Source organism: Mauremys reevesii, linkage group 2 (genome assembly GCF_016161935.1).
Source record: "Mauremys reevesii isolate NIE-2019 linkage group 2, ASM1616193v1, whole genome shotgun sequence".
NCBI classification, from domain to species: domain Eukaryota; kingdom Metazoa; phylum Chordata; order Testudines; family Geoemydidae; genus Mauremys; species Mauremys reevesii.
In genome coordinates, this window is record NC_052624.1 from 285,148,813 (window position 1) to 285,175,570 (window position 26,758).

The window sequence follows — 26,758 nt, forward strand, 5'->3', positions numbered from 1 at the left end:
TAACTAGCCCTTGCCCCATCACTGCACTTAGTGATGGATAAATGTGTTAGGTTGATGTTTATCCTAAAATGCTCTAGCCAGGGCTAACACGGGCCCTTTGTCATAGCTGTTCTAGGCTGTCTGCAGACCCACGCAGATATAACGGGAGTTTAAATCTGGTTTACTTCAAGGCTTGTTTTCCCCAACCAAAAGGACTAGAAACCCTTTTACAAAACTAGAAGCATAGTTGCTGTAGTATAATTAGGCAGCATGTATTTAAAAGCGGAGCGATGTGGCTATTTTTGCAGCCAATAATCACATTATTCATGGGGCTGTGGTCATGTTTGACTCAAAGTGCTTGTGTACCTAGATTCTGGCTTCTCCTCCCTGTCTTGTGGCTTTACTGTTACTATAAATTGTGCAGCTGCTGACCTCTGTTCAGTTTCTTGCTGTGATACAGTGCTGGGTCACTGAGCTCCGGCGTGCTTGCCTTTCCCACAACTGCAACAACAAAAAAAAAAAGTCAAACTTTTCCTGAGGTTTGCTTAAAGCTTTCCAGGCTGTCTGGAAACTTTCATCTGAGCCTTGTAGTGCCGCCCCTTCTGCAGAGCGCTGCCCCTGGTTGCTAGATGTTCCACTTTAGCTCTGAACCCTGAGGTGAGTAAAGACCAGGCCTTTGAGAATTACCAAATTCCTTGTGATTTTTGAACTGCCTGAAGTTTTGCAGGCTGCCCCACAATTCCCAATATTTTTGACATACCAGTGGAGAGCTAGCTCCGGCCTTGAGCTCCTTGCACTTTGCTGTCACAGCTGTTGGAGTGGAATGAATGAAAAGTATGTCGCACACTGGGATTAGCAGGAATGTCCCAGTTTCACAGGTTTTAAGCCTTCTCCTGGAAAGTGGAAGAGAAGCTTCCCCTGACTTGATCAGCTGACATGAGCACAGGATGGGGATAGGCTCCAGGTGTGGAATCTGAAGCTGCCCGTCTGGGTTCCTAGCTAGAGCTTATGTTCTGAATCAGTCCAAACGATCCATGTACACGTGCTCAACAACTTGAGTGATCAATGGGAACTGCTTTGTCAGACTCAGATTCCAATTAGTATCAAGACTGAATGACTTGGAGGAGAACAGATTTCGTTTGTGTAAAGTGTTCCTGGGCAGCAGCCTTTCTGTGACGCGCCTGCCCAGGGAGACTGGATGTGGGTGTCTGGAGATTGTGAAAAGAGCGAATCCTCTTGCAGTGCAAGCCTTAGGGTTCGTTCCGTGTGCAGACATGCTCCTTGTAAGCCCTTTACCTTCTCAGTAGTGGGGGTGCAGTGTCCAAGTTCTGAGACTGTCTGGGATCTGCTCCCCATGGTATCTGAGTGCCTGCTTTGCCAAGCACCATTCTTGGGATTGGCGGGTTATTCCGAAAGATGGCTTCAGCTCTTGTCCTAAACAGTCAGGCTTGGGCTCAGTCTTCTCTCTTCTGGCAAGGAGTTCCAGACCCCGAAGTTCTGCTGCAGACTCCTCTGCCAGAGCTGGGCTTACTTCCCCAGGGCCTTTCAAACCTGCCCCCTGTGTTGCCACAAGCCCACCCCCCAACCCATCGGGGGCAGCCTGAGGGCATGGGGGAGGTTCTGAGAGGATTCTTTGGAAACCACACCTCTTACCGTGCTTATGGATCATTAGGTCTCTCCCAGTGTCCTGCTGTGGAAATTGAGGCCAACCGGTTGTGCAGCCTAGCTACCAATATCTAGAACACTTCTTGCAAAGTGTTCAGGTTCTTGTGCTGTGCCTGTCGCCATGTATGTAAGCGGTGTGGAAAACCCTGTTGGATGGGGTTGAGGGTAATCTTTATGGCTTATCCTTGTTGGAGCGGGTCAGAGTGACTGGCTTCTCCCTGTTTACATTGGCTACACTGGCATGGTCCAGCAGGATCCTTACTCAGAGCATTTGGGATATACATAGGGTTATTCTCTGTCTTTGATCTTCTCCATTTGTGTGGTGTGTGTGTGTAAGAGTTCTGATACATTCACCGTGTTCTGTGCTTGGGGATCAATCTTCCACACAGGCATGGCTGTTCTGTCTTTATTTCCTGACAACGTTTAATCGGAAGTCACAGACAGAAGAGTGATGCCAGCTAGAGCAAAGCCGTGCCGAGCAGTATCCTGTTTCTCAGCCTGTGAATGCTTCAGTGTAGAATTCCTAGTGGATTAGAGTAACCACATCGCTGGTTCCACTCAGACTCCATTCACTGAGAAGATCATGTGAGCGGTTATAGGTCATGATGCTACATGCTTTTCATGAAAGCAGGAAGCTGGATTATGTTACACGATCTTGTCTCTGAACACAGTGGAGCTGCAGAGACTTGTGAAACACGTTTTTCTGTATTAGTGAACCCAAAAGTGGCTTGCAAAAAATAGTGGTTTTTTCCCCTCTCTGATTTATGCCATGTAAGGCCTGATGGGGTCACCTTTTTAGGAATGTAGGAGTTGCCAGACTGCATGAGATCTGAGCTCATCTAGTCCAGTACGTATCTGTGACAGTGGCTAGTATCAGATGCTTCAGAGGAAGGAGCAAGAAACTTCCCATGAGACAGGTGTGGGATAACTTGCTCCCCACATTAGGTCTTGTCCTAATCCCTAATAGTTACAGATCCATTTTGGTGTGAGTTTTAATCTCTTCCAAAACGTGGAAGCATTAACTCTTATTACTCTGGATACTTGTGTTATGCGTATGACTGTCCACTCCCTTTTGAACCTTGCTACGTTCTTGGCCCTATCCTGTAAAATGAGTTTTTATGGGTTTTGAATTTCCCACCTTTTTAAAAAAATTGTTGATGTCCCCTTGTTCTTGTGTTTGAGATGGAGCCCATCAGCTCTTGGTCTACCCGCTAGAGCAGGGGTTCTCAGCCCCTCCAACATGCTATAAAAACTCCATGGCCCACCTGTGCCACAATCTGCATATAACAGCCAGGGCCGGAATTAGGGGGTAGCAAGCAGGGCAGTTGCCCAGGGCCCCATGCCACCCTGAGCCCCGCTCAGGCTTTGGCTTCAGCCCCAGGTGGCGGGGCTCAGGGTGGTGTGGCTTTGGCTTTCTGCCCTGGGCCCCAGTGAGTGTAATGCCGGCCCTGCTTGGCGGATCCCCTGAAACCTGCTTGTGGACCCCTGGGGGCCTTGGACCTCTGGTTGATAACTGCTCCTCTAGACTACTCGTTTTACGTGCTTTTATCACGTCCCCTCTTACTAGTCTCCTTTCGGAGGTAACAGCTACTCTTCATAGGAGAGATTTTCCAGCCTTTGAACGGTTTTTTTGCTCTTCCCTGAACTCCCTCCAGCTCTGCAATATCCTTTCTGAGATGGGATGACCCATAGTGCACACAATATCCGGACGAGGCCTCCCCATTGACTTATATAAAGGCGTTATAACGTTATCTTTATTATATGCAATCCCACTCCTTGTACATGCTAGTATCTTGGGGGGTTTTGAGCTCAGCTCTTCCTTGATGCTCAGGTTCCTTTCCTGAGTTGGTTGATAGGTTAGAACCCTGGATGGTGTGTGAGTAGTTTGATTTTTTTTTCCCCTCCAATGTGCCTTACATTGCGTTTATTAATATTGGACTCTTTCACATTATGTTGTGCGTTCACCTACCTTGGTTTGCTTCCTCTGAAGCTTAGCATGGTCCTTTTCTAGTCTTTTTGTGTTAGACGTGTCAGCACTTCGCTTCGGCTTCCCTGGTTTTGCTGGCAGACTACAGAATTGGAATGAGGGTTATTACGAGGTGAGACTGAACTCAGGGTAATGGGAAGAGAATTAGGTTTTTTAGTCAGGCCGCTCACAAGTTAAAAAACAAAACAAAAAAACAACCCCAGGGAGAAAAACTCTGTGAAAGATCCAAACCCCCTTCCCTTGTGAGTGCTGAGAAAACGTCCACCAACATTCTGTTGAAAGAGTGTTTAGAGCAGGGTGGGAAAAAATCATTGATTTTAAAAAATAAATTCAGATTTTTTTAAAAAAAATTGAAATTAGATTTTCTGATTGTTTAAATTCTAAGGTTTTTTCCTTTTAAAAAATAAATGTGTTTTAAACTGCAATCTGAATTTAATTCAAAATACATTAAGGCCCTAATTTATTATAATTCTTAAAACAGTTAAATAAATGAACATGCTCAATACATGGGCCTCTATCAAAACCTTTGTGTTAAAGGCTGCTTTTCTATATAAAGAAAGAATGGGGGAAAAACATGTAACGTTTGAAGTCAGTCTTTATAAATATGGCACAGCAGGTCATGTACTACATTAAGAGCTTGTTTTGTTTAACAAAAATAAATTGTATACGCTGTTTTGTGTGTTTGTTTAAATTCTAGTTACCATCCCACTGCAGCTTGACACAAGTCATGAGCAAAAAGTTAATTATCTAGTTAATAAGCAATGTCTCATTCACTATTTTCTAACATACTAAAATGTACAATTAGTTAATAAGAATCTGAAAATATTAAGCTATAAAATTGCTTAAATATATATTGTTCTAATGTACCCTCCTAGTAATAAAAGGATGTACCAAATCTAGTGTAAAGGCTCTGTTTAGTTGTAATTCAGCGTGGTTTAACGGTTATATTAACCAGTGAGAATGCACCTTTCTTTAGAAAATAACCAAAGTACAAATGGAAAAATTGATTCAAATGGATGATTTAAATCGAGGCTTTCCACTTGGTGATTAAATCATGATTTAAATTGCTTATTAAAGCACCTTGATTTAAATCAATCTGCCGTGATTTGACGGATTAGAGAAAATGGTGACTCCTCATATTTCTAATGTAAGAAACAAGCAGAAAAGTTTCAGTGTTTATCTACCACACAGGAGCAAAAAGGTCACAGGCGCGACTTGCATTTGTAGGTCACTTTTACAGCAGAACGAGTGCCTAGAAGCACCTGGCTGAAACAGGCCAGTACATTAAGGAAGGTGAGGTAGGGCATGTTAAGACCTGATGCAAAACTGACCAGCTGTTGAGCAGGGCTCGGATAGTCGATTGGTTCCCATTTGATGCAGAGAAAGATGAATTTGTGCAGTTTTTAGCCCCAATGGAAATTTGGGGGCTTTGGCTGGAAAGTTTTTGTGTTCCCTTATTTCTGTTGCAATTGACAACTTTTGGCATGTACCTCCTCAGCTCTTGTGGACGGCAGTTTTAGAACATTTGCCATAGTTACGCCCTTATGTTTTCCGGAGCGTGGGCCATGGCTTGAGAAGTGTCTTTGCTGCCTTTAGTGTGGAACAAGCCAGCAGCAGGTTATAGTGAGCAGAGCCTAGGAAACAGGTACTTTTTCCTGTGGAAAGTCGGGGCAGAGAGGAAAAATGACCCTCAAAGGTAAATCTGTAACTAAACTTTGTGTAGAAACATTGTGACTTCCTCATCAGCACCCTGACAATCAGAGGAGAGCCCTCATTTGAGAGTCCATATACTCTAGACCTGGACTAGCCAGAGGCAGACAAACTGGGGTTTAGAATTTGGTCACTCGGTGTCATTGGTTGTGGCACTCATCTTTCCAAGGGCAATGATGCAAAACACAGGATGGAGCAGGTTTTAAAAACGCCCTGGTTGCTGGAAATTGGGATGCTTTGCCGAGGGGGGAGGAGTAGCTAAGCCATCAGTTTCTGCAGCTGCATATAAATGAGCCTGGATAATGAAATTGCAAAGTAATAACTGTCCATTTGATTGTGCCATTGTTCCCCTGCATTAATGTTTTCTGATAATAGAGGCAGCTGAAGATTGAAACTCACAAAGACTAGTGAATTTCATATTGTTTATACCACAAGGAAACTTCTTGTGGGCAAGAACTCAGCACTAGCTCTCAGGCTATGCAAGGCTTCCAGTGCTACTGGTAATCTGATCATTTACAAGCATGTTAAAACAGGCTGCTTCTCCCCACCCCCCCAAACCAATTATCTGGGAGTCATTCTCTCTTCCCTGGCTAGGGGTGGGCGGTAAGTAAGGGTTGCCCTGCCACAGGCAATTAAACTACAAACCTGCCGAATCCAAGCACCCACGGCCTGGCTAGAATGCAGTCAGATGTGTCTGCTTTAAAGTAAGCACCGGGCACCCTGCAGAAACCAGTTCTGTCTCTTGTGACCTTTACTTGCTAGTTTCTGACCTGGTTTGCACTGGGGGAATAGAATCAGGGCTGTGTCAGCTGGTGGTTCTCGGAGCTCCAGAGTCTGTTAGCTGCAGTGCTACCCAAAAGGACGGTCTTTCTCTTCTGCTGATGGGCTGCTTGCTCGGACCTCGTTTTGCCCTGCGTGGGTCCCCTCCATCCTTCCCTGGCCTCAGTGCCCACTCCTCCTGCCTTTGTGGTGTTTGCCGTTCAGCTGACCCCTTTGTGCCTTCCCTCCTCTCTCAACCCCCCTGCGAAAACTTAATATAATAAAGAGAAATAAAGGGACAAAGTAAGCCCACTCATCTTTATATAAAAATAAATCATGGCAGTAACATGCCATTGAACTGTCACTCGGTTCCCTCTGCTTGTAGATTACACCCCATTTTTTACTCCATATCTGTCTTGTGTATTTTGATTAGGAACAATCTTGTATTCTGTCTGTGCAGTGCCCAGCACACTGAGGCCCTGATCTCTGTTGGGGCCTCTAGGTGCCTGTCAGATAATAAATAACACGTAAGAGCAAGGGGTAGGTGAGAACCTCCTCTGGAGACTGCTTGACATCCTACCTAGCCGTAACTCTGGGCGCTGGAGGCCTGTCTAAATAATTTTCCACGTAGGCTAAATCTCTAAGGGAATTTGACTTATGAAGGAAAACAGAGAATTGTAACGTGGCAGCTCTCCAGTAGTGCTGGGACAGAGGCTGGCTCACTAGCAGTGCAACAGCTTCTTACTAGCTGGATTGTGTTGTTTTCCAGTGTGTTTTTACACGATGGGTGAATAGTTGCTTTGTAGTAGCTCTTCCGTTTAACTTCTGTACAGGACAGCTCTCTCCACCAGAGCTTTCAGCCTTCCGAGTACTAGCCACGGGTCAGCTGAACACAACTCTGCTACTCTGAGGAATTTTACACTAGGACTTGCACTAATAAAATTTCTCTAAATCTCAATGGTCAGGGTCGAATACGATTGTGCCCTCGCTAGATGCAATTATGTTATTCCCTCCTCAGCTTTCCAGGGATCACTGCATGTGAGAGGCTTTAGTCTCTCTAATTGTCTTGGACTTGGTAAAACTTTATTTTTTACAAATAAGCTTTTACACGTAAGGCAAAGAGGAAGGAAAGAACCAGCAGGAACTTGCAAATAAGAGTCCAGTTATGGACAGAAGCACGTTAGACTCTGTAGCCAAACATAAAACCAGCTGCGGGATCCTAGAGCCTGCCTAAAGGGAATGTTGGTGCCTTGTTGGTTCATGAATAGGGATCACCTCCGGCTGTTTGACTTTGGAAGTGACACAATGGCTCAAACGTACGTGTTTTAAGGGGACAGTATTTTTTACTCTACTTGTCTCTCAGAAAGGTGCTGTCTATATTGGTTCCTGCTAATCTTTTTACTGGTGCTTATTTCAGTCCTGTGGTTCTGCCTGAAATTCAGATCTCTAGCAGAGGACCAGCAAAGAGGAAGTGTAGGTCTTGCTGCTGCAAGCCATGCTGGTGATATGTCTCTGAAAATGGATCAGATTAATGATACGCTTGTTCAGGGAAAGGTGACGTCCATGGAAGCTCGTAGCCACCCTCTCCTACTGCAGCTTTCCAGTGTCAAGTACACAGCACCAGTCTGATTTCCAGAGTAGCTTGGCAAAAATGAAATAGCCAATTAGATTTGCTGCTACATAGAACAATGCCACATTCTAGATGTGACGGGTTCGGTCACAGAGACCCCCTTGGGACTGTCACTTGATGTGCTGAAATTACCTCTGAGCCAGTTTTCCCTGCCAGCTTGGGACTCCAGAACCCTGCCTTGTTGAGCCAGACACGCCAGCCTGCTGCAACACAGACCCAGGGTCTGGTCCAAGCCCCCAAAGCTGCAGACTTAACTGAAAACAGCTCAGCAGGGTACCTTTCTCCAGCACCCAGACACCCGGGTCTCAATGGGATCCAAACCCCAAATAAATCCGTTTTACTCTGTATAAAGCTTAGACAGGGTAAATTCATAAACTGTTCACCCTCTACAACACCGACAGAGAGATACACACAGCTGTTTGCTCCCCCGGGTATTAATCACTTACTCTGGGTTTATTAATAAACAAAAGTGATTTTATTAAGTATAAAAAGTAGGTTTTAAGTGGTTTCAAGTAATAACAGACAGAACAAAGTAAGTCACCAAGCAAAATCAAGCAAAAACACACAAGTCTAAGCCTAATACATTAAGAAACTGTTTACAGGTAATATCTCACCCTCAGAGATGTTCCAATAAGCTTCTTTCACAGACTAGATTCCTTCCTAGTCTGGACCCGATCCTTTCCCCTGGTACAGTCCTTGTTAGTTCCCGCAGACATCTCAGGTGGTAAGCAAGGGTTTTCTCATGACTGGCAGCCTCCTTTGTCCTGCCCCCCCCCCCAGCTTTGGCACAAGGTGGGAATCATTTGTCTCTCTGGGTCCCCACCTCTCCTTCTAAATGGAAAAGTACCAGGTTTAAGATGGATTCCAGTATTGGGTGACATGGTCGTATGTCACTGTAAGACCCCTGGTCTCCATTCTTCCCGGGTTGGCCCACACCTACACAGGAAGGCTTGCAGGTAAATAAACCAGTTACAACCAGTTGTCCTAGTCAACGGGAGCCATCAAGATTCTAAACCACCATTAGTGGCCCCCGCTTTGCATAATGACAATAGGACCTCAGAGTTATACTTCATATTTCTAGCTTCAGATACAAGAAGGATACATGCAGACAGATAGGAGGAATATATTCAGTGGGTTAGAACCTTTATGATACCTTACAAGAGACCTTTTGCATAAAGCATATTCCAGTTACATCATAGTCACACTCCTAAGCATATTTCCATAAAACATGTGGAGTGCAGCGTCACACTAGTATAAACACTTGTGTGAAAATGTGGAAACTGCTCACTTCAGAGACTCAGTAAGTGGAGTTGGAACACAGGCTTCCTCAGGAGAGGCTGTCCTTCCTGGGCAGGGATAGAAGGTGTGTTACGAAGTGTTGTTATCCCATTCTAACTAATGTGTTCTCACTTTCCAAGTGCTGCAGGCTGAGGTGAAAACTAGACTCCCCCCATGGTTCACCTTGCCCAGCTAACACGTTAACATACACTTTTCTTTTGGTTGTTTGGTGGTAATTGACGTGCTCTTCTGGACATCGTAGGACTCACTGGTGGCAATCTGGCTTGCGCTAGACCGAACAATGCAGCCGTATGGCCCTCATGCCTTGGGGCATAAGTTTAGCGCTAAATGAGGTCAAGAAGACACGTCCTCCCATTGTGCAGAATTGCACAAGTAGGTGGGGTGTGATTCTGCTTTTGGGATGTTGCCATCACCCATCGAGGATAAGGGGCTCAGTGTGACTGGCCGAGGGATGTCTCCTTGGCTTCAGGGGTAGAAGCCTGTGGGGTTTTATTTTTGATGTAAGGACCAGTATTCTTCTGGTGCTGTGTGTGATTTGTATAGTAACTGTTGCAGCGCATGGCTCAATCTGCGGGTTTCACTTTCCTAGTCACATGGGAAAGGGACAGTTTATCGGAAGCTCTCTGGCTGGGTTCAGACTCAAGAAACTTTATTTTCCAAAACACTTTTTGTGAAGGTGTTGAAACCAGTTTCATCCTGTCTATGCAAGCAGTGAAATTGTCGTCAGCATCAGTGCAAGGAAACCAGTAGTTAAAATAGCTGGCTCCTGGCGTAGTAGGGCTCCAGCGTGCTGGAAAGTGTGTGAACCGAAACGTGACAGTGGTCAGGAGTGCTGTTTAGTCCACAGCTAACAGGCTTCAGTAGACAAGCTGACCAGAGCTCTCCTCTGTCTTACAAGGCTCATAAATTGCTGTGAGTTAAGCATGCGTTACAGAGGTTGGTTGGGAATGGCATATGCCTGGATTCCATTCAGTCTACATTTGAGTAAAGGAAGAGTAAAATTGTCTGTTCTGAAATGAGCTGTTGTCCTTTTGCTGTGCCAGAGGAGAACGCAGGCCTTCCTCGGGGCTGGGGGTGTCACCCGCAAGGCTGTTACAAAGCAGTCGGAAGGGGGGGTGCCATTCACTTTCTGTTGTGGAGCTACAAGAACAGTGCCAGTGAAAATGGCGCTGGCTGGCTGGCTGGCCGGCCAAATCCTGGGAGCCCAGGTGCCTTTTTCAGCATGTTTGGTCTCTGGCTGGTCAGTCATTTGTTTGTTCCTGCTTTGAAGCTGCGCCATGTTTAAACAAAGCGAAAGCAGTAAGTCTTTCTGCCAGGCCACAGGATTATCTGAGTGGGGGGAAATCCAGCCTTGGCATTTAGCCCCTAACGTGCTATCCTCTGTGTGTAAACAGATGGGCAGATCCAGGATAATAGCACCACCGAGTCACAAATTAATGTTGTTTAACATCTTTCCCTCCCGTCCCCATTGGTCGGTTTGAAGCCCAGATGCTGATGAGTCAGAAGTGAAAGTCTCCTACTCTCTAGTTTCTGATCTTTGCCAGGGGTACAGTCCAGCATTGTTCTTATCAGTGTGGAAGAGTTTTGACAAGTTTGCAATGTGGGCTCCCATCTCTTATTACGGAATTGCTGTTTCTGTGTCTCCCTCAAGATTACAGTGGAACAAACCAGATTCCTTTGCTTTATATAAAGATTAAATGTTGCAGTGTTAATGTAAGTGGCTAGGTCTGTTTCTGGTTTACCTGACACCTTTCGCACATTTGTGCATTTAAAAAAAAATTCTCCTTGTGTTGCTCTCTTGTCTAACATGTCAGTGGACCAGAGAGCAACAGTACCTATATGTATGCAGCCAAAATTACAGCTGTTTATAATCAAAATATAAGGGAGACTAGAGAGCAAGCCTGTCGGAGGTGTCGAGTGAACCTCTGGTAGGTCATTTCCCGCAAGGTCTTTGTAGCTTCATTTCCCTTTCCTTCTTCACAGTGTACTAATGGTCACTTGATGTGCGCTGGCTGTTTTATCCACCTACTAGCAGATGCCCGGCTGAAGGAGGAACAGGCTACGTGCCCCAATTGCCGTTGTGAGATCAGTAAGAGCCTATGCTGCCGAAACCTGGCTGTGGAAAAAGCAGTGAGTGAGCTGCCATCAGAGTGTGGCTTCTGCATGCGGCAATTTCCTCGCTCCCTTCTGGAGAGACACCAGAAAGAGGAGTGCCAGGACAGGTAAACAGTCTCACCTTCCATTCAGTGAGGCACGAGATGCTTTCATAACCGCTGCAAGGACAACCCATCTTAGCGCATTGCAGCCTTCTCCGCTGGGTAGGGTGGGGCTGCTCGCCAGACGGCATTGTCCGAAGCAGAGCAAGAGAGTGTGGTTTAAAATACCTGGCTTAGTTGGCGTGTGAATTTTTTATGGTGCTTCTGAACTGTGATTCCGAACACTAGTGAACAAGACTAACCTGCCGTGTGAGTTTCTGGCAGGAGTGTTAGCATTGGTGGCAGCAGGTTCAGCTAATGGGTTTGGCCGACTTGCCTCATTCCACACTACAGAAACTGAGTCCCACTTCAAGAATATGGGGCATCAAGCGAACCCTCACGTAACCAGTCATGACAGTTCTCTACCTTCTCCTGACCTTCCAGAGACACTAGCGCGGGCAGATTCAGAACACCCCTACTAAATGGTTGGATTGCCCCTCCATAGTATTTAAAGGGAACTGAATGACGAATGTAAAAGCAGCACAAGGCAGGAGGAAGGGCCCACATGGCCTTTGGTCTGCTGGAAAATAGCCTTCCAAAGCTTGCAAAACAGCAAGAATTGCATTTTCCTGATAAATCGTCACTGCTGTAGGTCAGGCCAAAAGGTAGCTGAACTGTCCCTTGCTTACAGCTGAGGCTGTTTTGAGATTTCTCGCTTGCTTCCTAGTTCAGTGAAGGGTGTCTCCTCTGGGTGCGTGGCAAGGTGGGGAGGGGGATTTCTTTGCCACAAAGAGTGGCGGTTACTCCAGTCTTACAGACCATCTTCCTTAAGGACATGGTGGGCTAAACACACTGAATGTAGGTAACCCTGAACTGACAGATGTTACAAAACCCCAGGGAGGACAGAAAAATGGAGAGACAGAGAATAGGAACATGGGCAGCAAGTGTAATGAGATTCCGTGTGTGAAAAATACATCAGAACAATAATACCCCACCAGTGAGATGTGGTAGGCTGCAGAATAGTCTTCAAAAGAGATGCTGTGGAAGCTCTATCACTGAGGCATCTGAAACAAGGAGACAGTGTGTGCTGGCCCCATGATGTGGGGCTGGAGGAAAACAGGCTCCCTCTTCTCATGTTTGTTGTTTGTAAGGTGCAGGTCACGCTAGGTGAGACAGGAAAGTGAAGCTTGTGGCTGGCTTGGCCGCAAGTTACTTCACTTCCCTAGAGTTGTAAAGCGGCACTGAGACCGCAGAGATTTGCACCTGATTCCTTTCTGTCGCTCCTGTCTCGCAGCCTTCCCAGCAGCATACTGGCAGAGGCAGCGCATCATCCTAGCCTGTTGCATGCACCCTCCCTCCCTTACTTATCTCGTGTAGTTCTGAGCCGCCAAAAGCCTGCGGGATGCTTCTCTCAGGCAGAGTCCACTAGCCCAGAGAGCACTGGCTAGACTGCAGCATGTCAGCTGGGGCAGAAGCTCCGGTTACCCAGCGCTGTTGGGAATTCAGACTTACTGTCCTGCCCGGCCACATGAGCGCTTCAGCTGTACTATCTAGTACTGCGATCTAGTGAAATCTAATAAACCAGTCAGGGTTGAGTGCCAGGATTTGGCTGGGAGGCCCCTGGCGGGAAGCCACGTGTGTGCCCTCCCCATTTCAAATTCAGTCGGAAAGGCACCTCCCGTCACTTCAGTTGTACGCTCTGTACTTTATACCAGTGCTTTTAAAAGGGAGTGTTGCTGATATGGGATAGTTGCTACTTTACTGCTCCCCAGAGGGTGCCGCATTTCAGTGGTGGGTGAAGAGAGCCCTGCAAACAGTCCATAGAGTTCTTTAGCATCTCATAAAATGACAGGTGCTCAATAAATCTTGGGGAAGATTTATACTGCAGTAGCGCCCAGAGGCCCCACTGAGTCAGGTGCTGTACAAGTGACACACTAAGATGCCACCCCAGATTAGGGTTACTAACACCATTGCTGGGACCAGCTGGCTAGTTGGAGCATTAATGACTGCAGCCAAACATGCTGGCTTGCAAAAGCCTAGGCCTCTTTGGCACGGATGAAGGTTCTGGGATGCCGAGGCCCAGAGGTAGCTGGTGATGTCGTTACTGTTCCACCAGGTTGGTCGGGTTTTGCTTTCGGAGGCTGTATTCTGATCAGACAATAAATCATCTCATTCCTGGAGTGTCATTGGCCGTTCGTGCATCTCACTCCGTGGTGCAAGTACTCCTGTTTGTTCTCTCTTTGTAACAGGGTGACTCAGTGCAGGTACAAGCGGATTGGGTGCCCGTGGCAGGGTCCATACCATGAGCTGACAGTTCATGAAGCGGAGTGCACTCACCCCACAAAGACTGGGAATGAACTGATGGAGATTCTGGATGAAATGGACCAAACCCATAAAAAAGAAATGCAGCTGTATAACAGCATCTTCAGCCTGCTCAGCTTTGAGAAGATTGGCTATACAGGTAATCACTCAGCCAGGGCAAACACAGCCGCTTCCCAGTATTTTCAGTGTCTTGCTTTTGGCAGTCATGTTATTTACGTACTGATGAAGCCTGTTTTTCTTATGTAATGCACAGTGCCGGTCTGTAGATCAGAAGAGCCTGGGCTTTGCTGAGCAGACAGTAGCTGCAGTGCGTCTGTCCCAGTAGTGCTCTCCGAGAAACCTCCCCTGTCTGCTTGGCAGTTGGGTTAGCTCGTGTCTGTTCCTTGCTTGGTGCTGGGCGGAGATGGATGGGGTAGTCAGACATGTTAAGAGTTGGCTCAGCAGCAGCAGATTTCATTGACCTGGCGTCAGGTGGGATTTGGATTCAGGAGGCGAATGCAGGATTCCAGGGCCTCGGAACTGGTGAAGACTGGACCTGTTTCACAGGTTATGTGCTTGGGCTCTGGACAGTAGCTGACCTCAGTTCTTATGGCACTGCTTCCCTTGATGGCTAGTCCACGGAGCTGCACTTGTGTCGAGTGTGGAGGAAGGCCACTTCCTAGCTGCAGGTAAGGTGCTGTAGTTGCATCCACTGGATTGACGAACAAGACCAGAATAATAAGAATATAAAACCAGTGTTGCCTGTGATGTTTCTTTGTTTTACTGCAAGTGAAAATGAAATTTGACAGTGTCCAGCTAACAGACCCCTTATCTGTCATCTGATGCATCCTTCCAGCTGGAGTCCAGTGTATTAATAACTGAAGTGACCCGCCCACACACACTGACCCTACGTGATAGGCCTCTCGTTTCCACTGCATGGGAATTACAGCTCCTCACATTCCGTTCTGGTTCCTCTTCTTGGGTCACACACTTAGTGAGCTAGTCAGAAAGCTTAATTTATCTTTTACGGGGGTCTCTGTGCTTTTGTATCCATCTCCTGGAGAGAGCTCTTCGTAATACGTAGTCATTTCTCATATTTGAGAGTCTCCTGTTCTTGCTTTTCCTTTGGGTAAAGAAAAGCCCCAGTGCAGAGCTATCTATTGTCTGCCTCAAATGGCAACTTGTGAGGGTGGGGATGGGGGAAAAGAGGAATGAAAATCAACTTTGAATTAACACCTTTGACACAACTAACCAATGCAATGAAACACACAGGGAAGCTGGTTAATCTGTTGGCACATCAGTGCTAAAGTCTGGCCCTGAGAATTGCTCTTTAAGATTTGTTTGTGCTTGAGGTACTTGCAGGCAAATAATATGGAAGAGAAACTCTAAAGCGGGTATGGAGGGGGAAGGGTGTGGGTGGGGAAAACACATTTCCCTTACCATAAATATTTAGCAGCCCCACAGAGGGAAGCGTAGAGGGAAGATCTCCTGGTCTCGGCTGGCTTTCCTCCTCCACTCTGAGGAGCAATGGATGCTCTGCTGTTCCAGAAGGGAGCTGGAAGCAGAAGCGTCTGATAACCTCATACTGTTCAAGGTCTCTGCTTGCCTGTCCCATGTGAGGCAGAAAGGTGATTTTTGTAGTTGCAGTGATAGCCCCTCTAGCATCCTGCTGCATTGATTACTTTGCTTTTAAATCTGGAGCTGAGTCCTTAGTGAAACTTACCTAGGCCGGTGTGTGGCAAATGGATTGTGCTAGGAGCTCAGCTCATGAAAAATGGAGCAGTCTTGTTAGCTGATCCAGCATTACATCCGTTGCTGCCTGCGGATACATGTAAGTAGTTGGTGCTGAGGAGGGGAGCAAAGGTCTGTGGTGCACCATGGTAGCGTCTGCACTTTGAGCACAAGACTGAGTTAGAACCGTTGCCTAGGGAGTGAGATAGCCCAAGCTCGGCCCTGATGCTGCTTTCCGGGTCCAGCCCGGGTAGGATAAGCGAGCTCCGGCGGGCACCTTTGAGAGCGAGGCAGAGCAGCAGCATTCTGTGCTGCAGAACACTGCTCAGCAGCTCTCCATGGCACCCCTACGCCTAAAGCAGTTACTGCCTAGGAAAAACGTCTTCTCTGGGTAGAGATGTGTGTTAGCAATAATACCTCTTGATCCCTGAAGATACAGCTGGACTCTGAGCTCCTTTACTGTAGCATTCGGTAGTAAAATGATGGTGTATGTCAAAGTGCTGAGTTACAAATGCTGTGTAGCTTGAATAACTGCTCACCTCCTTTGTCCAGGTATTGCCTCTTGTGCTTTCCTAATTCTTCTGGAAACTGAAGAATATGTAACCCTGTGTGAAATGCACCCAAAGGTTCATTGTACCTGTAGTTATGCTGTGAGCTTCCATGGTTTGTACACTAAAGACATCACTGAAACTATGTGCTTGTTCGAAAGTGATAGATTTGACAAAGTCTGTGTGCTGGCAAAGAGTTTATTGGACTGACAGCGGACTGTGCCTTGAACGGGGCTGGATTTCAGATTGTAGAGTGCATTTTCAAAAGGAAATTTGGACCACTTCTACCCAATGTATTGTTATTTCTTTATGTATCTGAACCCGGAATTTTCTGTACTTTTCAAACCTGAAGGTCTGTGTTTCACGTGCCCTGTTCTCTGGTTTTGCACTGTGGTAATGCATAATTGTGCCTTATTACCTTGATTACAGCTTTGTATGATAATCCCAATAAAAGGTGCTTTGTTATCTGACCTGTATCCTGTCTGCGTGTGATGCTTGTTTTGATGCACTCCAGACCTCATACCTAGGATCAGCTGCAGCTTCCCACAACACTGACCTCACTCCGTGCTTATTGCCTGTCCCGCCTGCTCCTTCTCCATCACCAGATCACAAAGAAACAAGTGGCAAAGGCCCATTCGTGATGGCATGGTTTATAACCAAATTAATGTCGGTCATTTGCATCAGTCAGACCCACTTAGGCAGCTGACTGATGCTTTGTAATTGTGTGCTGTGTGCACCACCCACCCACCACAAGCTAATGTTAGCGAGTCGTTTACCTTGTAACAACAAATTCGGACTGATATAGGGAAATACTTCTTTACCCAACAACCAGTTGACTTGTGAGACTCTACCACAAGGCTAAGAGTTCAGAAAAGGATGAGACACTGATACTCAGAATAGCTACAGTTACACTAAATACGCAAATATCTATGGCATGTAAACCCTCAAGCCTCCAGACCTAAACCCACCAGAGACTGGGGATTCTTCAGCCTTCCTCACAAGCATCTGATTCTGGCCATTGTCGGGGAGAGGGTGCTAGACTAGATGGGCCGACCCAGTTTGGCAGTTCCTCTGTTTACAAAGTGGTGTATTCAGTGGATTTGATTAACCTTGTTTGTATTTTATTCCCCTCCCTCTCCCCTCCCCTCAATTTTATGCATCTTGAAAGTGCTTCCTATATTTACGGTTTTCGATGGACTGTTAAAGTGCATTGAGTTCCTTCCCAAGAAGTCCCGTTTCTCCTGACACTAGCTGGCTTTGAGTGGTCACCCCCAACCCCAATTGCCTCCTTATGCCATGTCAAGAAGGCCCTGCACAGTAGCTACAGGTAACTTGAGCTCGATTGCGCAGGCTGCCAGCTGCTCTGGTTAATTGTCTGTCTGTGTTTTCTCCCCCGCCCTCCTTTGTTGTGTTGCAGAAGTTCAGTTCCGTCCCTATCGAACTGATGACTTCATCACCCGCCTGTACTACGAGACGCCCAGGTTCACCGTGCTCAACCAGACCTGGGTGTTAAAGGCCCGCGTCAACGACTCCGAACGCAACCCCAACCTGTCCTGCAAGCGCACCCTCTCCTTCCAGCTCATTCTGAAAAGCAAGATCAGCTCCCCCATGGAATGTTCCTTCCTGCTCCTGAAGGGACCCTACGACGACGTGAAAATCAACCCCGTGATCTATCACTTTGTCTTCACCAATGAGAACAATGAGACGGAGTACGTGCCGCTCCCCATCATCGACTCTGTGGAATGTAACAAACTGCTGGCTGCCAAGAACATCAACTTGCGGCTTTTTATATTCCAGATACAGAAATAGGCAAGGCTGGGTTATGCTGGAAGTTACCAAGAAAGCACCACTGAACCATAGTTACCTCGTACGGCTGCCTGTGCCCGTCGTGATTTCACAGTAATTTGATCATTTTAAAAGGAAAAAAACCAACAAAACGTCTGCATGTGTATGCAACAGCGTAAGCAGTCCCAGCCTTCCTTCCCTTCCATTCCCCCATCCTCCCCAGGGACAGACAAGAATGGAGCCAGGTCCGTGCCGAGGGGTGACAGCTGGGAAGCCTGCAGGTGCTGGCAGCATACCAGGAGCTCCTTGGCATGCTGGGGAGCCAGCGATCCAGGCAGTTCAGTAGATTGTGAATAGACAGAGTTATGTTGTCATGGTAAAGTGCGCAGTCTACATGTGGCAGTTGTGGGGGGCTGTAAGGGAGGCCCCTCCCTTCAGGCAGCACGTGGCTTGAATGAACCAGATACATTTCAGTTTCCTGTTTTGGCTTTGGGGTGGGGCGCACAGAGACAAGTGTAGCTGCGATCGAGGGCTTGGGAGAGCCTAGTTCGTTATTACTTGTGCAGTCCGGTCCTCTGTCTATTTTATCAGTAGAATAAAACAAATGGGGCCCCCTCTCGCCCTGAAAACACTAATGAGGTGTTTGGGGGAGTTTGTGGAACTTGTGGGGGCTGGGCTGACGTTCCACTCTTCTGTGGGACAAGGATGGAGGTGGGGAGGAATGATGGCGCTGTAGTGCATTACCTATGAAAGCATTCCAAAGAACCAGACTCCCACGTGTGTACAGTGTGTGTAAACTAACCCTTCGTTCCAGGTTCCTTTCGCCCCAGCCTTTTGGTCCGGTGGAGTTAACCATTGCCATGGTTTGTAAATGGACGGTTAAGATGCAGGGCGAGGATTATGAAAAGCGGAGACGCTGAGCATTGCATGATCTCTCACGGGGTTGTGACGTGAACCTCCTGGACTGAGTGGGCTTTCCTGGTAATTCCCAAGCGAAGATGCTCTTGTTCTTGACTAACTTAGAACGGGTTAGTGGAGCATTTTTTGTCAGGACTGTGCTCATGGCGAATGGATCAGAACGGTTCATTGTCCCCTCTTCATCCCTTCCCCCACAAACACCACCCTGGAATGCTGCAGACAAAATACTGTATCTCTTGTTCATTTTGTATTGCACATCATGAAGAAACAATCCCAAGGTCATTTTTACAGTTTCATGCTTCCTCCAGCCCTGCAATATAGCACAGGTTGAGATTTTATCTAGACAAGATGAGGACCTATGTAGAAACCAAACCTAAATTCTTGCAGACTTTTCGGAATGCAGGGTGAAATTCTGTCCCTTTGCAGTTTTGCCAAAACTTGAGTTTCTTGTGAAACAAGAAAAAAGAAACGAGTTGCAGGCTCTTCTAGTAATTATGCAATTTTACAGTGTGAGAATATTTTTTATATATGAAATATATACAGCATGTTTAAGGACAGGGATAGTGCAGCCAGTCACCAAATTGTGAAGAGATCTACAGGGATGTTTCACTTGACACTATTTTTAAGAAATGTAAATGTGGGGTATTACTGGTGGTGGATGAAAACTGTCACAAGCTCATTAATGCAGTGTATTCAAGACCAGCCACCCAGTAAATATGCCCATGGAAGTCAGGCTATCTAATTTTATTTTTACGGAATAACTGGATTGGGTATGATGTAAGTCGTGAAAACCTCTCGCAGATGCTGCCTACAGTGAAGCTATTACTGTTTTACTTTCTGTAATGAAGCTTTTTCTGCCACCTGGGTTTTCATTCTGAATCATGTCAGCTTTCCAGCCCAGCTTTCTCACCTCCCACTGGCCGTTCTAAAGGCAGCGGCCAATGGGAGTTCGAGCCCTTTGATTGGTAACTTGATGAGTCTTTCTGCTGAGCCCCATGGAATAGGAGAATGTTTGTAGCATGAAGCCTAGTTAATAGTCTTAATAGTGTCTTGAAATCTTAGTGATGTCTGTCTTTTAAAGAGGCCTAGAGTTTCATAGGCTGAAGGGTATTACTGCCAGGTTAAAAGATGTTTGTTCAAAATGCCCAATGGGAATGGATGTGAGATTTGCAAAGGACAAATAACTTTCCATTCGCTGCTGCTGTTACTGTCTAGTGCGGAGGCTGGAGCCTGAGCTAGTGCGACAGGCGCAGCCCCTTCCTTCACTTCTCCCCTCCCTTACCTTGAGAGTCTCCGTTCCTAGAGCTCCAGGTGCGTGAAATGTCTAACGCGGATTGATTGCTAGAATTGTGAGCTGTCATTGTATGTAGGCTTTGCCGCTGCGTCAGAGGAATAACATCTGTTATAGCTTTCTTGTGATTGAATACCAAAGAGCCATTTTCCCGTTAGCCCCGTTACGCTTCGTTATTGTCACATGCTACATGTTAGACTGACAGACTAAATAGCCTGCAAAAGGCCAGTCTATGTTTGGTGACGGTTTTGTGTGTCTAAGAATGACCCCAACACTACAGGGCCTGGAGGGCAGGACAGACCCACCTTGTAAAACGTCAGAGGAACGGGTTTTTTTGGTGATGAATGTACATTTTTTCTAAACGGATAGTCTCGGGGTTGCCTGTCTTCTGTTCAGCAACAGTGAAGGGATCACCAAAGGCTGACTCCATTTAGGGCTGTTCCCTGGGATCTAGTCACTCACAGGATAGGTTGGAAGCCAGTTCAGGAAAGATGGGCCCCTCAGGAGGAGCCATTCAGAACAAGTTGGCCAAGATCATAGTCCTTGCTTGGCAAAGTCTAGAGTGGAGTCAAACACCAGGGGCAGACTGAGGCTTCCCCTTGGTTATGGTAAGGGAACTTGCAATGCAGGTGTCTTCCCATTGTCGCAGCCTGCAGTTGTTCAGTTTGTAGCCCAGTTTGTTCCTTGGTGTCAAATGCACAAAGGCTTGTCAAGGAAACAAAAATTCCCCTCACTGGGGGCCGTTGTGTGATCGCTCACTGGCTCAGGCAGTGCCACACGAATAGAGCTTGTTTTGTTATGAGGAGCAAGAACTCCAGTGCAGTCTGGTACAGGCCACTACTTCCTTCTGTGAACAGCAGTAGCTCTTTCAGCCTGTCCTTGTTAACACTTACTGTTTTGAACGGGACTAGATACCCACCGGATTATTGATCCTACTGGAGTATCGGGGATTCCGATGTTCTGCAGACCCTCCATGAGAATAACATAGGGTGGCTAGATGTGGGTAACATGTCAGCATGACAGAGCATGTCCTGCTGGATTATATGGACACTTAGACCTCTGTTCACTTTATGCAGAGTACACCGACACTGTGGCAGGTATCTGCAGAGTAGCATCGTTGGAATGACCAGCAGTGATCTGGAGGTGTCTCAGCTATAACCTTTGGGAAGTGAAGACCACCAGCCCTGGCATTTGTGAAACTTAGACTTGCCTTCTCCTAAGGCTCTAAGAGGCTCACACATGAGTGAAGAGTTGAGTCACCTTGAAGAAGGATTTGCCTGTCCTAGTGTAACTGGAAAATACCACGTGTGGCAGATAAGCACAGTGCATGTATCTGGAAGGAGTTGCTACATTAAATCCTGAGAGTATGAGAATTTAGTTAAAGCCACCTTGCAAACTAATCAGTGCGCAAGGTAGGTATATTTCTCTTGTACCAATGCCCTTTTCCCACTGTTGCACAGGCAGGAGGGTGAGTATTTTCTAGAGTCATTAAAGGTCACATTAGGCATGTTCTGCAGTATCTGACACTTTCCATTTAGTATAGACTAGAAAGCATTGATCACTCTATAACCAGTACCACTGGTGTGCTAATACACCTGGTATGTTCCTGTGCTTTCTACTGAGGCAACTGCTTCTGAACCCGGTAACCAAAGAAATCCAAATTCTGGCATCAGCCATGCTAGTGGTAGAACTTCAGTAACAGCTTCATGGAACGGGCTACTGATAAGCACAGAATTGAAACACAAAGGCACTCTGCATTAATAGGAGCTATTGAAGCCATGCATAGTTCTCACCCTCCCTCCAAGACCTAAATTAAGGGGTAAAATCTTTCCAAATTAAATGGAGCCTATGAGAAACTTCAACAGAAGAAATCCTGTTCCCGAGGAGTTCCCCTTCCATCCTGAAAGCTCAGAACAACTTGGGGCTTCGTTCAGTGGGAGCTTCTTTCCCAGGAGGCTCGAGAACCCATCAAGAGATGGCAAAGAGACGTCATTCCATTAGGAAGCTTTGAAGATCCTCCTAGAGAATTTCAGGCAAATCCTCTGGAGTGTTCATTCTGCTGCATAGGGGATGGGCAGGTGTAGAGATCTTTGTACAGCTTTGTTTTAATGATTCACATTTTAAAAAATGGGAAATGTTCAACCCCCATGTGCCCCTAAAGAGAAAAACTCATTTGATATTTCTTAATACCGGCTCTTGACGCTTCTGGGTTCGATCCATGTGTAGTTTGCAGGCTGGGTTTTCCCCACGCCAGCTTCTCCTTTCAGCAAGTGTCCTGTGGACTTACTCATTTTCTAGTACATTGGGCTACCTAAGGAGAATTTGTGGCAACCTGCAAACTTTTCAGGGTAGAATAATTTTACCAGGTCTCCTCTTCCCCGTCCCGCCCCCTGTGATTTGAAAGCTGGTATAATCCTGCAGCTCTGAACTTGTTTGTGCCCTAGTCTTAGCACACTAGTCCAGGTTACCACGTTTTCATCTCTGAGCGTGTTCCTGCAGTTCCCTGCGTGTGTCGGGTGAATGCTGGTGCGTTTCTGAAGGGAACTTGTTTTGTGGTTAGTAACTCTTGTCCCATGGCAGGAGCTAGCTTTGCTTATCTTCACTTGATTGATGGGAAGAATCTGGCAGGTTTTGTGCACTTTGTTTTAGATTATGCACAGTGGCGGTGGAGTTTTCCTGTGCTGCTGTCAAAGGGGGGTGCCCCCGGGCTTGCCCAGCTGCGTGACACACTGGCTACTTTGCAGGGGTTGGGGGCCCCACCTAATTAATCTTAAAACGGCTGCAGCCATCCGTATCCCTTTAATTGAGGGATGCAGCTCGGGTAGGATGGTTGCCAATACACAGCGCTGCTGCTTAGATCAAAGTCTAGCTCTGCATCCAGAGGCCTGTAATCTCCATGGCCCGTCTTCCCCATGAAGATAAGGGAAGCCACAGGCATTTTATGCAACACAGGGATAATCAATGTCGAAATATTAGTCTTCTCTCCAAAGACAACTCCGTTAGGCCTTGAATTCAGATGGAACAGACTTTTTTGGTGCAACTCTCTTCTATAGATTCAGGCAGGAACCTCCATTTTGCACATTTAACGAGATTCCTTTATTCTCTGTGCGATAGTTGCATGAGTTGAGCAGAAGATGTCGTCAGACAGCAACTACGAGTGAAACGGGCACGATCTCTGAGAGTTCCCGATATTAAAGCAAATTGAGATCCGGCCCATCAGCTGTGATTTAATGCAACTCTGCATCTCCTGCGCCATAGGGTGCTTCCCAATAGCATGCACAGTGCCATGGGCTGCACGTGACAAACCTGTCTGGGCAGAGACCCATTACTGTCATCTGATCCTCCCCGTGTGTGTGGACCTCTCCCTACTCCTCTTTTGTGTCATACTGTTTGCTATGTGCCTTTAATACCGGCCATTGTTTTCAAAGGATGGCTCTGGGAAAAGTGGAACCCGTTCCTTTCCCAGCAACGTTCCTCTGCAGATGCTAGTTGGATGAATGCGTCTGCGGGTTTTCATTGAAGAGGTTTTGCTGCCGCCACTCTTCTGTCTCTTCTCTTGTTGCCACTGAATATTTCTGTCCCCTTTTTTTGCCTCTAGATTCCTCTCTCCTTTGTGCTTTGGAGTAGCCACGTGTTCCCCTTCCTGAAAGGTGGGACTGAGATCATTGGTCAGATGCAGACTTAAGTTTGCGTAAGCCTGGGCCAGTCTTTGTGGCCCAGGCCTGGGGAGTGACGTGACCAGGTTGTGTCTGAATGGGACTGACTGCACAAGCTTCCCCTGTGGTTACTGTTTTCACTAAGACAATGGCAGGTAGTCTCTTTGGAAGCCAAAAGACAGGGCCCTTGTACAGTATTACAAAAGTTCTTGTATATTAGTATTAGTTCTAACAGTGTAAAGTGAAGGGAGGAGCAACTGTATATCCACATCTGACCGAAGCGTTAGCCTGAGAAAGGCACATTGCAGTGAGGGGGAGTACCTGGAAAAGTGGGGACTCCAGCTGGGGTTACTCATCAGAGTCCAGCTGCTAGAGATGGCGTTCCATAAGAGCTGTGTCCATTGCTCCCTTTGGAGTCGCGGTTTTAAAATCTTTCCTGAATCAGTGTCTGTGTCCAGGAGTCCCTGGCCAGCTGCCAGCCAGACTCAACTGAATGGATTTCCTGGGTGTGATGGTCAAAACATTCTAAATAATCAATTTTTTGCAAAGCTGTTTTCTCTCTCCTCGCCCCCGTCCCTCAACTCCTTTGCATAGGTCACCCCGTCCTTCCTGGACATTGGAAAATTCATACACAATAGCTGAGCCTTACGTGTCTAGTTCAGTACTAGACAAATAAAGATTGTAGCATGTCTCTTCATGCCAGGGCTGAAGACTGGCAGACCACAAACCTCCTTACAGTATTTACTGTGGGTAATTTATTTAACTAGTGAATGTAGAATTAAAATAATTTAAAAGCTAATGGTTTGTTTGCGGGATCGTACGTCCTCTCTCTAATTGGCCTGATTTTATTTGTGTTCTCGTTCTTTTAGTTCATTCTCTATAGCGGGGATAGAACGGGCGGGGCGGGGGGTGGGTGAGAGGGTTAATTCCAACGCCGGAGCCTGGGACTCAGCTTGAGGGTGGTGTTCACAGTAGGTGAGGGTGGGTGGGTGTCAGTCTGGCCTCTGGACACTTGTCTCACAGAACCACCCCCAATGTGGCACAATTGGCAGGCGAATCAGGGAGGCTCGGGACTGGAGTAGCGGGGACTGCTGCAAGTCAGGGCTGAGGAGCATTGGGAAGAGAGCACGTGCAGCCCCTGGCTTGGCTGCTGCTACCGCTCGCCGCCTCCCAGTGCCAGAGCACTACACGCTGGAACACCGTTTGAGAGGGCTGGTTCTGACGCCGTCGGGAATGATTTCTTCTCTTCCTTTTGTGGTCTGCATTCTGTTGGAATAGTTTCTGTATGTAACTGTAGTAAAAAAACAAACCAAACCACTTGTGTCTGTGTTTACTTGACCAAACCGTGCTGCCAATCATCCTCCTTGCACTCCAGGAGATCTGGGGTGCAAGGGCTCTGTTCCACGGAGCAGGCCCGCAGGGCAGATCAGCTTTGCTGCAGGGGCAGCTCCTGACCATTCTAGGTATGGTTTCCTTGGGCCTGCCTCAGCGTGGGGGGCTGGACTAGATGACCTCTCAGGGTCCCTTCCAGCCCCACGTTTCTGTGACTCTCCCTGGAGGAAACGAGCCCCACAAGGTCCCATACTTTATCAAAGGAGTTGATTCCACTTGTGCCGTTACGGTAGCCAGGAACGGTGAGAACATTGGAAAGGGACGTCTTGGAATCCCACCCTAAGCTTGCTAGGCATGGCCCAGTTCTGCACCTGGCTTGGACCCCAGCAGCCAGATTCACCCAGTGACAGCCCTGTGTAACGTTCCTGACAGGGCCGAATGGAGGCACCATGGTCTGGAGAACTAACAGCCATGCCACCCAGTAGCCCAAATATGGCCACTCCCCTCTCATCCCTGCTTCACCTGCCCAGGGTCCGGGGCTCTGAATCACAACATGTCCTAGGCCCCACAGCCCAAGTCTGGGGGAGAATAGGACTGCAGGAGTGAAGAACCCAAAGCTAAGTGGATAGGCCGTGTAATGGCAGAGAGATCACGGTAATAACATAGGTCTTTGTATGTCTCCATGGCGGGGCCTCAACCCAAATGCTGTGTTCAGGGTGGGTCACCCCATCCCCTTAATGACCCAACAGGAAGCGAAGGGGTTACGGGGTGGACAATGAAAACGGTTAGAGGCAGGAAGAGACTTCTGGACGAGCAGAAGTGGAAAGGCCTGGGGGGAGGAAGAGGACTAATGTAGGTGTCCAAAATAATCAAATAGAGAAAGTGACTCGAGCGCTGTTATCTTTTCTGATACAAGAACAAGGGGACAGACTGAAAGGCAACAGAAAATGAAAAAAATAAAGACTTTTTTACACAATGCATTGTCTCTGAAACTCACTGCCACAAGATATCTGAGTCCAGAGTTCAGCAGGATTCAAAAAAGTACTGGACATTTGTAGGGATACCAGGAACACCCACAATTTAAAAATAAAATGGCTTGTTGGGGTTGAGATTGTATCTCTGTAATTGTTTGTACAACACCTGCACACTGGAGCCTTCATCCTGACTGAGCCTCTCAATGTTTGTAGTTAAAATAGCCAAGATCGTGATGTTTCAGATCCTAGCTCAATGTCCGGGAGTTAGGAAGAACTAGGAGCAGATTATCCCAGAATTGGGCATTCTGGAGTTTCTGGCTCTCCCCTGAAGCAGCCAGTCCCAGCCACTCGGCACATTGGACTAGATGGAGCCGAGCTCTGAGCCGGTAGGGCAGTGCCTGCGTCTCCTGCTTTTATCTCCCTTTCTTCGAACCTCTTGTTGCACCCTGTACCTTCCACCTTTATTCTCCCAGGCCCCCTCTGGAGATACTGAAGTTGTGTAGCTGCCTTTGGCTTTAACGCAAGTCAGTGTGATCAGACTAAATAGCTGGAACATTGACTATGTTCATTACTTTACCTGCATTGTGAAGTGCTTGGAGCTCTGCTGATGCAAAGCGCTAGATGAGAGCGAGGTATTATTATTACTCACTGATATTGGGTGTGCTGTGTGGAGAGGGGAGGTTTTTATTAGCAGCAGCAGCCGCCTTTGTAGTGGATGGTCCGTGCGTTTGAATAACACACTGTCATTGCGATGTTAGACTTGGTACAACCCTGTAATCCTCTAACTAGTTTGGCAACCTGTTACTTTTTGGTACAGTGCGTGTATGTCCCTTCCGTCCCGCTGCGCTGGGTGTGCTCGGGGTAGAAGCCCACGAAGCAGGATCTCTCACATTACCGCAGCACGATCCTGATTTGCTGCTTCTGATCTTGAGTCACTGGTTTCTTGACCTGAAGGTGAAGCTATTTAATTTCTCTAGGTACTGGGTGTCACTCAGACT

The 26,758-nt window shown here is 47.1% G+C and overlaps 1 protein-coding gene across 5 annotated transcripts in view; it reads left to right on the top strand.

The window, feature by feature from the left end:
* Positions 1 to 24,253, top strand: part of CYHR1 (cysteine and histidine rich 1) — a 45,205-nt gene extending 20,952 nt beyond the window's left edge. For 3 of the 5 annotated variants that reach the window (XM_039526637.1, XM_039526640.1, XM_039526639.1), the window contains exons 2-4: positions 11,013 to 11,251; positions 13,474 to 13,685; positions 17,222 to 24,253. In XM_039526637.1, the coding sequence (XP_039382571.1) occupies positions 11,013 to 11,251; positions 13,474 to 13,685; positions 17,222 to 17,613 (843 nt within the window). In that variant the 3' untranslated portion in view covers positions 17,614 to 24,253. Of the gene's footprint in view, positions 1 to 11,012; positions 11,252 to 13,473; positions 13,686 to 15,808; positions 16,281 to 17,221 lie in introns of those variants that run through there. The other 2 variants (XR_005594767.1, XM_039526638.1) reach the window with 2 other exon arrangements.
* Positions 24,254 to 26,758: the final 2,505 nt, after the last annotated feature.